At 41.6% G+C, this 14627-nt stretch overlaps 1 protein-coding gene across 3 annotated transcripts in view; it reads left to right on the top strand.

Annotated features, from left to right (window-relative positions):
• Positions 1-14627, top strand: part of prkg2l (protein kinase cGMP-dependent 2, like) — a 48048-nt gene that overhangs the window by 13821 nt on the left and 19600 nt on the right. For all 3 annotated transcript variants that reach the window (XM_043679218.2, XM_043679219.2, XM_087982517.1), the window contains 6 exons: positions 1209-1303; positions 2713-2781; positions 3909-4007; positions 6138-6279; positions 6995-7131; positions 12778-12867. In XM_043679218.2, the coding sequence (XP_043535153.2) occupies positions 1209-1303; positions 2713-2781; positions 3909-4007; positions 6138-6279; positions 6995-7131; positions 12778-12867 (632 nt within the window). The remainder of the gene's footprint in view (positions 1-1208; positions 1304-2712; positions 2782-3908; positions 4008-6137; positions 6280-6994; positions 7132-12777; positions 12868-14627) is intronic.

Genomic DNA, 14627 nt, shown 5'->3' with positions numbered 1-14627 from the left:
AGGGGTTGATTCATCAAGATTGACTAAACAGGTGAGGCTTTTATTCATTAATTTAGAAGAATGAGGGGTGATCTTAGTGAAATGTACAAATTTCTGAGGAGCTTGAAGGGTAGATGTTGAGAAGATGTTTCCGATAGTTGGAGAATCTTGAATTAGGGACATAGTTACAGAGAAAGGGGACACTCATTCGCAACTGAGATGTGAAGAGTTACTTCTCCCAGGGAGTAGTAAATGTCTGGAATTCTCTATCACAGAGAGTTGTGGAGGATAAATCACTCAAAGTACTTAAAGAGGAGAGAAATAGAGTTTTGAAATTTTGAGGAATTGAGCGCCATAATGAGCCAATGCAAAAGTAGAGTTAAGGCCTACAGCAGATCAAGGTGGGACAGACTTGAAGGGCTGAAAGATCTATTCCTGCCTCGATGTTTACATCTTTGGGATCTTACCTCAGTAATTTGCAGTTTCCTATTCTCTACCCGCCGGATAGAGACCAGATGCTGAGAATTTCTGACCTGGAAGTCAGAGCAGGACTGTGCCACACTAATTCCACGCCTACAGCAGAGTGGCCAACAGAGTGGCCGTGTCTCAATGTCTAAGGGAGGTGTAGTCATCAGTCAAGTCAGGGAGAGACCCTTCAGTCAGAGGGTGAAAAAATAAGGGGCATGGGCCGGTCAGCCTGTGGTAAAGGGCTTTTGCCCAAAACGTTGATTTTACTACTCCTCAGATGCTGCCTGAACTGCTGTGCTTTTCCAGCACCACTCTAATCTAGACTACGGTCAGCCTGTGGGCAACCAGTCCAGGGAGCTGTGGGAAAATGGTCGAGAATTGCATAGATATTGGTCAGGGGTCAGGGGTCTGGTCAGTCATTGTTTGTCCTTCTCAGTCGACCAAGTAAATGCATCATGGTGAGTCCTCAGGTCGGTCCACTTACTCCACACAAGTCTCCTCCCTAACATTAAGCCTCCCAAATAAAAGATTGACTTTTTTATTCATTTAACTGCCTTTTCTCTAAGCAATCTCTCTGTATATAATCAGCTGTGATGTGCGTAAATGTAACAGTAAGCAGAAATCCTTTGGTTGGGAAGTGTCACGCTGTCTTAGGGATGTGATAAATTGTTCTGATTATGCAATTTCTTGTAATATGTGACATTGTCCCTATCTGTGTTTTAACAGTGAAAGAATTGATATAGTTTGTCGATCTGGTACAGGTCCGTGTGACACAGACCAGGGAAGGAGATGAAGACCCACAAGAAATCAAGACATTAGGAATGGGAGAATACTTTGGGGAGAAAGCATTAATTAGGTACAGGATTGTGAAGCACACAAAATGACAGGAGTTAAAGAAGAAGAAGGCAGATTGCAAATGTCGCATTTAATCAGTGAAAGGCCGAGGGCATTGCTGACTGCTTCAGTATTTATTGCCTGTCCCTAGTTGCCCTAGAGAAAGTGTCAGTGAGTTGCCCTCTTGAACTGCTGCAGAGTATAGAGACTCTCCCAACGCTGTTAGGGAGGGAGTTCCAGGATTTTGATTCAGTGAATAAAGCATTCTGAAATGTATTTTAACCATTGAGTTTCTTGTATCAATTATGAGAAAGACAAAAAACCTTCACAGAGAGAAAACCCAGTCAAAACAAAATTTGGAAAATACTGTACTGGTCATTCATTTTGACCAGAATGTCACTCTTGCAGAATAAGTTAGATTCCCTATAGTATGGAAACAGGCCATTCAGCCCAGCAAGTCCACACCAACGCTCTGGTGAGGAACCCACCCAGACCCATTCCCCTATACTTACCCCTGGCTAATGCACCTAACACTACGTGCAATTTAGCATGGCCAATTCACCTCACCTGCACATCTTTGGATTATAGGGAGGAAACCAGAGCACTGAGAGAAAACCCACACAGATGCAGGGAGAACGTGCAAACTCCCACAGACAGTCGCCTGAGGTGGGAATCAAACCCAGGTCCCTGATGCTGTGAGGCAGCAGTGCTAACCACTGAGCTACCATGCTGTCCATGAGGGTTTGCTACTTGAATTTGTATTTTTTGTGAAAAATGTCCTGATGAATACAATATGAAAATCTTCAACTAAAAGTATTTTGTCAGCAATACATGTTTAACTACAGATATTAATGTGAAGAGTTATTTTTAATTAACAATAAATGAAATATGTTGAATTAAGTAGTGCAGAATTGCAAATTATCTGAAACTGCATCAGATATAAGTCAAGAATGACAAAGCTTCATTTCTGTCTGAAGTGAGTGCATGCAAGATTAGGATTGGCAAACAGATTTTTTTTATTCAGTCATGGGATGTGGGCATTGCTGGCAGGGCCAACATTTATTGCCCATCCTTCATTGCCCTTGAGAAGGTGGTGGGGAGCTGTCTTCTTGAACTTCTTGACTCACAGTGCCCTTAGTGAGAGAATTCCAGGATTTTAACCTAGTGACAGTGAAGGAGCAGCGATATATTTCCACTCTGAATACTTTTTTAGGATTAGTTACTGACTGTACTGACTATACAGTGCTGACTGCCATGTCACATATGTATAAAATAATGTTCTTTAAAATCGACAACCTGTGAATTGTAATGAGTTTAATGTGGTCAGATAATATTGTAACTCTGAAAGAGAGGACAGTCAAAGGAAAGAATGATTTTGCCCTGATCTGATTTTTTTTTTCAGAATTTACAACTTCTTCTTTCTTCACACAGTGAGGATCTTCGTTCTGCAAATATCATCGCAGATGAAGATGATACCCAGTGCTTGGTCATAGATCGTGAGTAAGTTTCACCTCAAAGATGAACATTCCACCAAAATAATCTATTGGGTTTGGAGGAATTTGGATGCTTTATCGTTTTACCTTTGATAGAATCATATAGACTATTCAGCCCATGTCCCTGTGTTATGTCTTTCTGAATTCCTTTTGAAACGTTTCTGTTGAATCTCGTTCCATTGCCCTTTCAGCCACTGCCTTCCAGATCACAACAATTCACTTTGTATAAACATTTCTCTTCATCAACTCCTGGTTCATTTGCCAATTATCTTAAAGCTGTAATATCAGGGCACTGACCCTCCTGCTCGTGAACACAGTTTCTCCCTCTCAATAAACACCCCTAATCATTTCAAACATCTTGATTAAATATCCCCTATCCTGCTCTGCCCAGGTTTCATTTCAAGATGCTTATTCTCAAATGAACTGTGCAGCGATTAAATATAAGAGTGTGAATCATTCACAACTTACATTGATAAATAGCCAAGTAGTGGAATGAATAGAGAGTTGTTGATACCAGAAAAACAATTTGAGTGTGATCATGACTGATCTGGGAATCTAGCTACCTGATGAAGGAGCAGCGCTTCGAAAGCTTACGCTTCCACATAAACCTGTTGGACTATAACCTGGTGTTGTGTGACATTTAATAACACAGAATCATCTTCAGCTAGCTTTCTAATTAACAATTAGTTTGACATAATGAAGGTTGAAATTTGCTTCTAGTCAACAAATTAAATAAGTTTTCAGTCTTAAACTTTCCATGTCTACCTTCCGTTTTCTAATAATTATGATGCTTTTAAACATATATTTACACTGGAATGTGTCAAGTATAATTACAAGAACATCAACCTTTTACACTACTTTCCAACAGTGAACGGGAGGAGTGGAAATTCCGTTCCCATGAAGCATGATCACCAGAGGTCTCTGTGACAGAAAGGTTTCAGCTGTTATCGTTAATATTTCATGATGTGGCCCACAAGAACAACATTGAGAACGGTTTTCCCACATGTGAATTATAATATCCTTCAACTGGAAAATTGTTATGCAACTTTGTTGTCATTACATGACAAAACATAACTAGATTTGCCTTTTTTTTAAAAAATGCACATTTAAACATGTTTAAATTTATGTCCCTAGCATCTTTAACCAGACGGTTGGTACCTATGAGGAGTTGCAGAGCTACCTGAAGGAATACGTGGAACAGTTGTCCCGCAGCGATAAGAACAGAAATGCAACGTCAGTATTCTCTGAATTTGTGAACTATTTCACATTGTACCACTGTGATGGCCTGGTTGGGACAGAGCTTTGCTGGTTTAAAACAGTCATTTTTCAGTCAGATCTTGTACGTGGGTTTTGTGAATTTACAACCCAAATATAGACACAGCTGTACCTCACAATGGGCAGCACTTCAGTCCCAAGGCTGTGGGTTCAAGTCCCACTCTACAGGATTAAACACTAATTGCAGGCTGGACACTGCAGTGCAGAAGTGAGTGAGTGAGTGAGTGAGTGATGCACTCTCAGAGGTGCCATTGTTCATTCGAAATGTAAAACTGAAGCTTGGTTCACTCACAGGTGCAAGAGAAGGACCTTGGGTGTACTATTTGAAGACATGCACGGGAGCTCTCCATGGTGTCCTGGCTTTGTTCCCTTAAAACCCCACAATATTAATGCAAGTGAAATAACTGCACAGTGTCAGTCCCCTGAACTGAGGAGATTCTAAATCTCTTTTTCTTTAGTCCATGATACCAATCCAGCTCCCTCAGAGCCAGCTCTCGGAGTGAGCAGAACCCCGACACTCCTTTTTTTTCTCAACAGTAGTGCTTAAATTTTAAATTTTGTTTTTTAAATTTTATTAAACAATTCACAGTTTACAAAACAATTAACATTAACAGCTGTATACAGAGAAACAGCAATTTTACAGGGGAGAGGGGCAGCAAAGCCAGGCCCCAAACCCCAACGTTCAACCAGCTTTCAGGGAAATGAGGACACACCTCAAATCCCAGTTTCAATCATCACAAAACAGTAACAGTGACATTTGTACATACAAGACAGTTCAATTACATAAAAAAAGTGCATACAGTACAGACCCCCAGAAACACAACAGGTTCTCCCCCGTCCCCGTCCCCATCCCTCCCATCTTCCAGCAACTCTAAGGCATCCCACCCGTACGCATCTTCTGGCTAAATCTCATTTTCTTTTCTTTTTTTCGTTTTCTTTTTTTCTTCTTCTTTTTGTGAAAGACACAAGGTGCATGAATCTTTATTCAAATTTCCACCACAGGGAAGAAAGGAAACACCCGAGTGGCCAGTGACAAGCAGTTCCCTTCACATCAAAGGGCAATGCTGTTTGAAAATCTCATTTTATTATTGGTCAGCCAGGGCTTCCTGATTGGCCTAGGTGAACAATTCTAATCAAAGATCTCGTAGTCAAGGAGACTCGTCTGGTTCCAATTATTCCAGAAAATCTCACCCCTTCATGTCCAGATTCTGATAGAGATTGACAGGTTCAATACTCAGAAATCATTACTCTTTGCTTGGGGAATCTAAAGCACACTGCATAGTGTCAGGATAGGACATGATAATTTCGGACTGAGATCAAAGAGTGATGAGCCTTTGAAAGGGTTGTGCTTACTCTATCATTGAACATCTTTAAGGCTGGGATAGACATAGCTTTAGTCTTGCAGGAATCCGGGGATCTGGGGAGTGGGCAGGAGTTCAAGCAGAGATTAACCAGAATCATACTGAACAATGGAGCAGGCATAAACACTGATTTAGTTTTAGTTCCTATATCAGAGAAGTTTTTTTCCATTTTAAGAAATCTCATAAGGTTTTCCGATCTGAGAATTAAGCAATTTTTCTTTTGTTAAATAATTTTCAACTATGAATACTGGTATAGTTAATGTTTAATACAACAGAAAATGTTAATGAAGCATTTACACTTGCTCTGAATAATTATTTGAAAACTGTAAGCAAGCAGAGTTAATTTCTTATTCATTCATGGACTGGGGGCATCATTGGCTGGGGCAGCATTTATTGTCTGTCCCCAATTGCCCTTAAGAGGGTGGTGAGGAGCTGCCTACTTGAAGTGCTATATTCCATTTGCTGTAAGTAGGACAGAAGATACTTATTTTCTGACCTGCAGAGATAATAACTGTTGATAGTTTTTGCTGGTTGCTGATTTGTACAGACAGGTTGTTGTGGATAGTATCTAATTTCTGATGTAGTAATTGATGTTGACTGCTGTGCGTTCCGAAGGTCACAGTGCCCATTGATTCTTTAGTTCCCTCATATTTCTGTTGTTGAGTGTTAATCAAGCTCTTTTTATTCCTGCCCCCCCCCCCAATTGCCCATTCCTCCACCCCCTCAGGCCTCTCACGTTTGCTGCCTCTGAGTGCAAGGAGACCTTGCAGCTCCGGGAAAAAGTTGCCAAGTTCTCCAGTTCCTGCCCTTTCAAAAACTTTGACATCATTGCCACTCTGGGCATGGGAGGCTTTGGGCGTGTGGAGCTGGTAAGTGAGACTGGGAGAAAGGTAATGTGGGACATTAGGGAAGGATGGACAATGACCCATAATGATGGGGAATGGATGTTTGATGAGCAGTATGGGCTGAAAGGCCTCTTTCTGTAATAAAGCTCTGAGGTGTTAATGAATAAATAGAAATTTTTTGTAAACACCATTACTCAGCCTGACAGGCAAGGTTATAAGAGAAATTTATAATTAAGGGAAAACAATGCATTATTGTACTGCATCCCCATATATGAGTCATACACCATCATCTCAGTTTTAAAATCCATGATATATTTTTCCATTAACAGGCACCCTGTCTTAATTTAAAGAAAGGTTCATATTCAAATTTCTTATGCCTTTATTTGGATTTTTGATAACTGTAAGGAAACTATTCACCACTTTTTGTTATTTCAGGCAATGTTTTCATAGTTAATTGTGGAATTTATTACTCAATTCACTCATTACATGAACATTTAACAATCTTCCTCTGTTAACCAACATAGCTTGTCAGTAATTGATCCTCAGTGTGACGTTTTGTTTGAACTTGCATTTAGCTGCCTGTTGATTTCTAATGTAAGGTGTAATTGGGTATAATTATGATGGGATGTTTACTAACGTAGCATGTGCTTGTTGAACAAAGAAAATCACAAGCCACTGCTTTGCCTCACTTACGATACTGGCCGTTACATTGTGTTGCAATGTATTTTGGTAACTACAGGTGAAACTGAAGAATGAAGACACCACATTTGCCTTGAAATGCATTAAAAAGAAACACATTGTAGAGACTCGACAACAAGAGCATGTGTATTCGGAAAAGAATATCCTGCTTCAGACAAAATCCCCATTCATTGTGAGGTAGGTAAAGCTGTATTCAGAGGGCACATCTCATTAGAGGAGATGGTGCCGTAGTGGTAATGTCACTGGATTTAGTAATCCAGAACCCCAGATTAAATTCCTGCGCATATAAGTTTGAATCCTGCCATGGCAGATGGTGAGATTTGATTTTTTTTAAATTCTTGAGTTAAGAGACTATTTTAATGGTGACCATAAGGCCATTGTCAATTCTTGTAAAAACCATCTGTTTCACTAATGTCCTTTAGGGAAGAAAATCTGCCATCCTTACCTCATGTGACTCCAGACCCATAGCAATGTGGTTGATTCTAACTCACCCTTTGGGTAATTAGGGACAAGAAATAAATGCCAGACTATCTAGGTGTCTTTATATGGGAGTATGCGCCCATATGTAACTATGTGTCTAAAGGTAAGTGTGTACCTATATGAAGATGTGTTCTATATTTGTGTGTCTATTTGCAAATGTGTGTCTATGTGAAGATGTGTGTCTATAAAGTCATAGAGTTTTACAGCACAGAAATAGACCTTACAGTGCAACTCGTTTATGCTAACCAGATGCCTTAGATTAATCTAGTCCCATTTGCCAGCATTTGGCCCATATCCCTATTCATATTCTCTATTCATATACCCATCCAGATGCCTTTTAAATGTTGTAATCATACCTCTGGCAGCTCATTCCATACACGCACCACCCTCTGCATGAAAAGGTTTCCCCTTAGATCCCTATTAAATATTTCCCCTCCCACCTTAAACCAATATGAGTACATGTCTACATGTAGACGTGTCTATATGTAGGCACGTGTTTATACGTAGGTGTGTTTCTGTGTGCAAGTTTGTTTAAATCTGTTTCAGTTTGATATAGTCTTCCAGTTATGGACATGTTTTACTAGTGACTGAGACTGAGTTATATCCAGATGTTTGCTGCAATATAGATCAATTATTGTTTGGTCACTGCTTTAGATGAACAAGTCGGAATCAATTACACAGCATTCGCAAATTTCCCATTTTTCCATTTGGTTGGACTGTGTCTGTGGAGAAACAGAGTCAATGTTACTGGTCAATTACTTTGTGTCAGAGTTGAGAAAGTTCTGACTGACAGGTTTTAAGCAGGTTCAGAGGCAGAGAAAGCAGGAATGGGGAAATTGAAACAAAAAGGGAGGATCTGTGATAAGGTTAGTGGGAGGAGTGTTTAAATATCAAAATAAAATGTTGGTGTAAGGCATAAAGAGGTGGTCATTAAACAGGAAAGGAGCAAAAGATGACTTTTTTTTAAATTCATTCATTCATGGGATATAGGCTTCACTGACTGGGCAAGCATTTATTGCCCATCCCTAATTGCCCAGAGGGTAGTTAAGAGTCACCCACATTGCTGTGGGTATGGAGTCACATGGAGACCAGACCGGGTAAGAATGGCAGTTTCCTTCTGTAAAGGACATTAGTGAACCAGCTGGGATTTTCCAACAATTAACAATAGATTTTTGGCCATTGTTAGAACCTTAACTCCAGTATCTTTTATTGAATTCAAATTCCACCATCTGCTGTAGCAGGATTTGAAACCAGGTCCCCAGAACATTAACTGAGCTTCTAGACTAATAGTTTTTTTAGTGATATTACCACTAGGCCATTTTCTCCCCTGTTTAAAATAATGGTTTATTAGAAGCTCAGGATTCAGCTTGCAGAATGAACAGAGGCCATTTGGCCCATCAAGTCTGCATCAACCCTCCAAACTTGGTTAGAGACAAAAAAACCTGCAGTTGCTGGAATCCAAAGTAGACAGGCAGGAGGCTGGCAGAACACAGCAGGCCAGGCAGCATCAGGAGGTGGACATTTACATGTGAAACATCAACTTCCCCACCTCCTGATGCTGCCTGGCCTACTGTGTTCTTCCAGCCTCCTGCCCATCAACCCTCCAAACAGCATCCCAGCCAACCGTAGCCTTGCATTTACTATGGTGAATCCAGCCAACTTGCACATTGGGAGGAAATCAGAAACCCACGCAAACACAGGGAGGACATGCTAACTCCACACAGACAGTCACCCAAGGCTGGAATTGAACTCAAGTCCTTGGCGCTGTGAGGCAGCAGCGCTAATGACTGACCCACCCACTTTTCAGCAAAATATTCATCCCATTAAATTGTCAATCCAGAATGTTTGATTTGCTGTATTTGATTGGAAGAAGGACAGCTGTGAATTTGCCAGATGAATATTCTTGTCAGTAAGTTCACAGTTCATGACATTTCAGAATTGCCCAGTTCAGTGTAAGACTTTTAAAAACTCATTGTTTTCCCCCTGCCCTTCTCTTCCAACCCACTCTTTGGTTTTGATAAAACCCTGAAATTACCCCTCCTCCCTGATTAACGTGTTTTAATATTTTAGTGATCAAAATGATGACAGTCACTTTCTGACTGGGATCGTGCTTCAACCTCCGTCTGAGTGGTGCTATTAAGATGACTGCTGTTTAATTTTTTTTTAAATTGGAGCGTGTCATTTTCAGATGTCATCAAAAATCCAAGAATTTCTGTTAGAAATGAATGGTCTGTCCAGGTGGCCCAGGAAAAATAAATTGATTTTCATTGGATTGTGTGGCAGATGACAAAGCTGTCTGTTGCAGCTGCCTCAAGAGGATCAAAAAGCATTCTTTAATCATAGAATATTTCAGAATAATTTAAATCTAAAAGACTTTGCTACAAAGTGGGTTGTTAGTGCCTATTGATGGATTTAGAGTTGCACCGTACCAATCCATAATGGATGTTTCAGTTATCTGGCAATGTTTTAATCAGAAAAAAAGAATTTGTTTTTGTGCATAGCTTTTCAATGTAAACAAATCATGTGGATGGAAATGTGCATTGGTGATGCTTCCACATGTTCACCACAGTCGTGGAGTTGTATAGGTTTGGAATGTTATCTGATTTCCATCAATATTGGGGAGGTGCCAGTGTTGGACTGGGGTGGACAAAGTCAGAAGTCACACAACACCAGTTATAGTCCGACAGGTTTACTTGAAATCACAAGCTTTTGGAACATTACTCTTTCATCAGGTAAAGTCACCTGACAAAGGAGCAGCGCGTTATGCTGGATAAAGGGGAATGAGAGGTGACCTCAGGGAAACTTACAGAATTCTTACAGGATGTGACAGGGTGGATGTGGATGCAATGTTTTCCCATGGCTAGTTAGACCACAACCAGGAGTCATAATCTCAGGATAAGAGGAAGGCTATTTAAGATTGAGATGAGGAGGAATTTCTTAACTAAGACCATGGCAAATCTTTGGAGGACTGTCAAAGCCCAATCATTGAATGTGTTCAAGACAGAAATTGAGAGGTTTGTGGAGACTAATGACATCAACAGATGCAGAGCGAGAGCAGGAAAATGGCACTGAGGCAATGACTGAATTCGGTCAGGCTAATGGGCTGAATGGCCTATTCTGTTTCTAAGTAATTGTTGATGAGCACTGAACTCAAGCACTTATCTGAAATTGGTGAGTCTAATTAATATTGACACAGTGTCTTTTCGTGCCTTCTCACCTTGTTACTGAAATAGGAACAAATTCACAATTGTATTAGTTTTGTTGAGTTGGACAAGGTTGGTGGAGTTGGGAATTTGTTCTGGCTGAGGGTCTAACTAATTCTACTTTTCCTGCAGACAGCATCAACAAAGTGCTTTGGTAAAGCTGGACAGCTGATTTGTGATGCCAGCAGCGTGGGTTTAGTTCCTGCACTGGCTGGCATTACCATGAAGGACTCTTCTTCCCAATGTCCTCCATCACCTGAGGCATGGTAACCTTCAGGTTAAATCCCCACCCAGTTATCTCTCTCTAATGAGAGAGTAGTCCTATGGTCCTGGTAAGTAAAGTCACCATAGTCTTACCAGACCTTAGGGCTGCTCTCTCATTACAGAGAGATGGCTGGTGATGGTTTAACCTGAGGGTCACCGTGCCCCAGGTGAGGGGAGAGATTGAGAAGGACAGTCCTTCACCGTCACCTCAGCCGGTGTGGCTCTGGCATCTTTACCTTGTGTAAAATCCTTTAAAATGGTGAAAGAGCCTGGAATGTTTCACAGGAGAAACTGACGCAAAACTAGTGAAGTAGAAATTAGGAAGGGGTGACAGGATAGGCTTTTACCAGGATTTTAAAGAGCATCTGAAGAGAAGAGGATTAAATGGAGAGGCAACATAGAAAAAGGGGACAATGATCCAGTCCCTTGGACTGGGTCTCATCAAGAGCTGCCATAACTCCAGGAATTAGCCAATATCTAAGGAGAAGGTGGACTGAGGGGGAGCAGGGAAAGGCACTAGGTCCCCCTCCCTTCTCTGACAGTCACATGGTCCTTTGTCTGTCTGTCAGCATCAAAGGGGGACGGTGGAACAGAGTTCATGTTTCTGCTTCTCTGAAGAAGTGTCACTCAAAAACAGAGCTGCTGAGTTTCTCCAGCATTTTCTGTGTTTCCTTTACATTCCAAGCATCCACAGTAAATTACTTTTACAAAGGAACAATAACAGGAGTAGGCCACTCAGCCCGGTCGTGCTTGCTCTGCTGCTCAATAAGGTGACGGCTGATCTGATTTTAATCTCAACTCTACATTTCTACACATTACCCAACAATCTTTCAGCTGCTCGGTCATGAAGAGTGTATCCACCACTTCTTTCGAAAGGTTTAAAGTCTTTACATCCATTGCTTTTAGAGGAAACATTCTAAACATTCATAACCCTTTGAAAGAGAAAGAATATTTCCTCATCTGTGTCTTAAATGAGTGACCCCTTATTTTTAACCAAATACCTAGATTCTCCCACAAGCTGAAATATCCTTTCGACACTCACCTGCCCAAGACATGTTAGGATCTATTTATCTTCATTCCTTCATGAGACATAGGTTCCATCAGCAAGGCTAGCATTTGTTGCTCATCCCTAATTGTCCTGGTAGTTTGTTAGGGCCTTTTCAGTGTCAACCCATTGCTGAGGTTCTGGAGGACAGATCAGATGAGGAATGCAGATACCCTTCCTAAAGGATAGTAACGGGCCAGAGAGATCTCACAATAATCAAGGACCATTTCATGGTCACCTCACTGAGGCCAGCTGCAGATCAGTAAAAGCAAATGTCCTGTAGATCTAAAAAGCACAGAAAATGCTGGAGAAACTCAGCACGTTTGGCAGCCGTTGTAGAGAGAGAAACATAGTTAATATTTTGAGTCCGGTGTTTAGAATGCTAGTTTTATATTCTGATCATATTAATTGAATTTAAATTGTATCAGCGACTTTGGTTGAATTTAACCCTTTGTACCCAGAGCATTAGCCTGGGCTTTCGGAATGCTAGTTCAGGGCTCTTTCTTCTTCACTGTCACTGTCAAAATCCTGGAATTCCCTCCCTAAGGGCACTGTGGGTCTACTTACAGCACATGGACTGCAGTGGTTCAAATAGGCAGGTCACAAACACCTTCTCAAGGGCAACTAGGGATGGGCAGTAAATGCTGGTCCAGCCAGCGATGCCCACATCCCACAAGAGAATATTTTTTTCAAAACCACTGTCTCCCTTTAATCAGTAGAGGATGAAACTAATTGCTGTAACTCACAGAGGAAAGATTGGGTTTTGATGTAAGGCTTTTGCAAAATATGCTTACGGAGATTGCCTGACCCTGAGCTTGCTGTCTCTTGTAGATTGTACCGAACTTTCCGAGACTCCAAGTATGTGTACATGCTCCTGGAGGTGTGTCTGGGAGGTGAGCTATGGAGCATTCTCCGTGACATGTGAGTGTAGGTGTTTTACGTGTTCACGTGTTTTATTGCATGTGCAATGCCTTGTATATCAGCACAAATTGATCTGAGAAGCTCTGAGATCATGGACATGAGCAGATGGCAGCTGGAACACACAGGGGCTGAAATTCAAGCTTCATTTGTTGATGGCCCTGATCTGAGTCCATCTGGATTCATCATATCGAGTTCTGGGCACTTCATCTCCAGAAGGATACATTGGCCTTGATGTGCTGTAAGATTTACTGGGACAATAGTGAGATTTAAAGGATTAAATTAGGAGGACAACCCAGGTAAACCCTGGATTAAAACCCTTCTCGAATTTAGAAGGTTCAGGACTGGTCTAGTTCAGATATTTGAAATGATTTGACAGGATGGAAGAAGAGACACTAATCATCCGAGAAGAGGAGATCAGAATAAGTGGCCATAGACTTAAAATAGGGCCATCCTGTTCGAGAGAGGGGTGAGGAAGTCCCTTTCACATCGACTGTGCTGAAGATCTGAGCTTCTCTCCCCACACAGAATCTGCAGATGCTGTAGGGGACCATTGCAACTTCCAAAACTCAATCAATTTACTATGAGCTGAAAATATCAGTATCTGGTCAGTGGGATGTTTCGATCGCCCTCCCCCCAAAACACTCCTTGGTCATAGGAGGGTAAAGTCAGGGGCATTATGGACTGCAGGAGCACTTTGCTGTTAAACAGAACCTGAAACCAGTTGGGAATGAAATGCTGGTGTTACCAAGAGGCTCCAACACACTCACATGGAGTGAGCTCTCAAACAGTCGATTTGAGGAATCCATGATTTGCTGAGCTGACACTGAACACCATCTGAATGCAGATTGATAGAAACTCTAAGGGCTGGAGAAGGAGAGGTAGTTGATAGATGGCCATCAGTCCCTCAGTAACTACCATGAAATGCTGTGGTATTTGTCAGAGAGCAGACCATATTCTCCTACCAGATTGATTTTGGAGCAGTAAAGGCAGACAAACACACTAGGGGCACTGTAACTATGAACAAGTGGATGGAATTGTGGTATACTGTGTAGTCATTAGGATGGATTCAATCACAGAATTGTCACAGTACAGAAAGAAGCCATTTAGCCCATCATGTCTATGCTGGCTCTTCAAATAAGCATCTTAGCTAGTGCTATTCACCTGCCTTCTCCCCACAGTTCTGCACATGAACCCATTTCACATTAAAGTTAGAAATGGGGGTATTGACAAGGAATGAAGCCTCTAATTTACATCGGTTTGAAGATTCCTTATCCTGCCCACTTCTTCCTCTCAGCCTTTATACCCAAAAGAGAGGGCCTCTTTGACTACTGCAGCTGTCCTTCCCCACCATCACCACCTGTTGGAGGTCCCAGCACAACTGCTCAAGTTCTCCTGCTCAGTGCCCTCCCTCAACATTGTCCCCTACTGTTGAGATCCATTGGACATTTTGCTGCAGATCCGTTTAAAGGTTGAAAGAGGAGTCAGTGCAAGGAGCCAATAGCCTGACCTTGTCTTGCAGGTTCACTAGCTCTACAGTTACTGTCGCTCCAGTATAGGAGAGCACAAAGCCAACTAACAGCCAGCTATATTCACAGAACAAAACCATCTGAAACTCCTCATTGTTAGGGTGGCTCAGTGGTTAGCACTGCTGCCTCACAGCAACAAGGTCCCAGGTTCAATCCCAGCCTCAGGTGACTGTCTGTGTGGAGTTTGCACATTCTCCCCGTGTCTGCGTGAGTTTCCTCCCACAGTCCAAAGAT

The sequence above is a fragment of the Chiloscyllium plagiosum genome, unplaced genomic scaffold (genome assembly GCF_037043375.1).
Source record: "Chiloscyllium plagiosum isolate Xiang-an unplaced genomic scaffold, Cpla_swu_hap1 HiC_scaffold_43, whole genome shotgun sequence".
Lineage (NCBI taxonomy): Eukaryota > Metazoa > Chordata > Chondrichthyes > Orectolobiformes > Hemiscylliidae > Chiloscyllium > Chiloscyllium plagiosum.
This window is presented reverse-complemented; position numbering and strand designations above follow the sequence as displayed.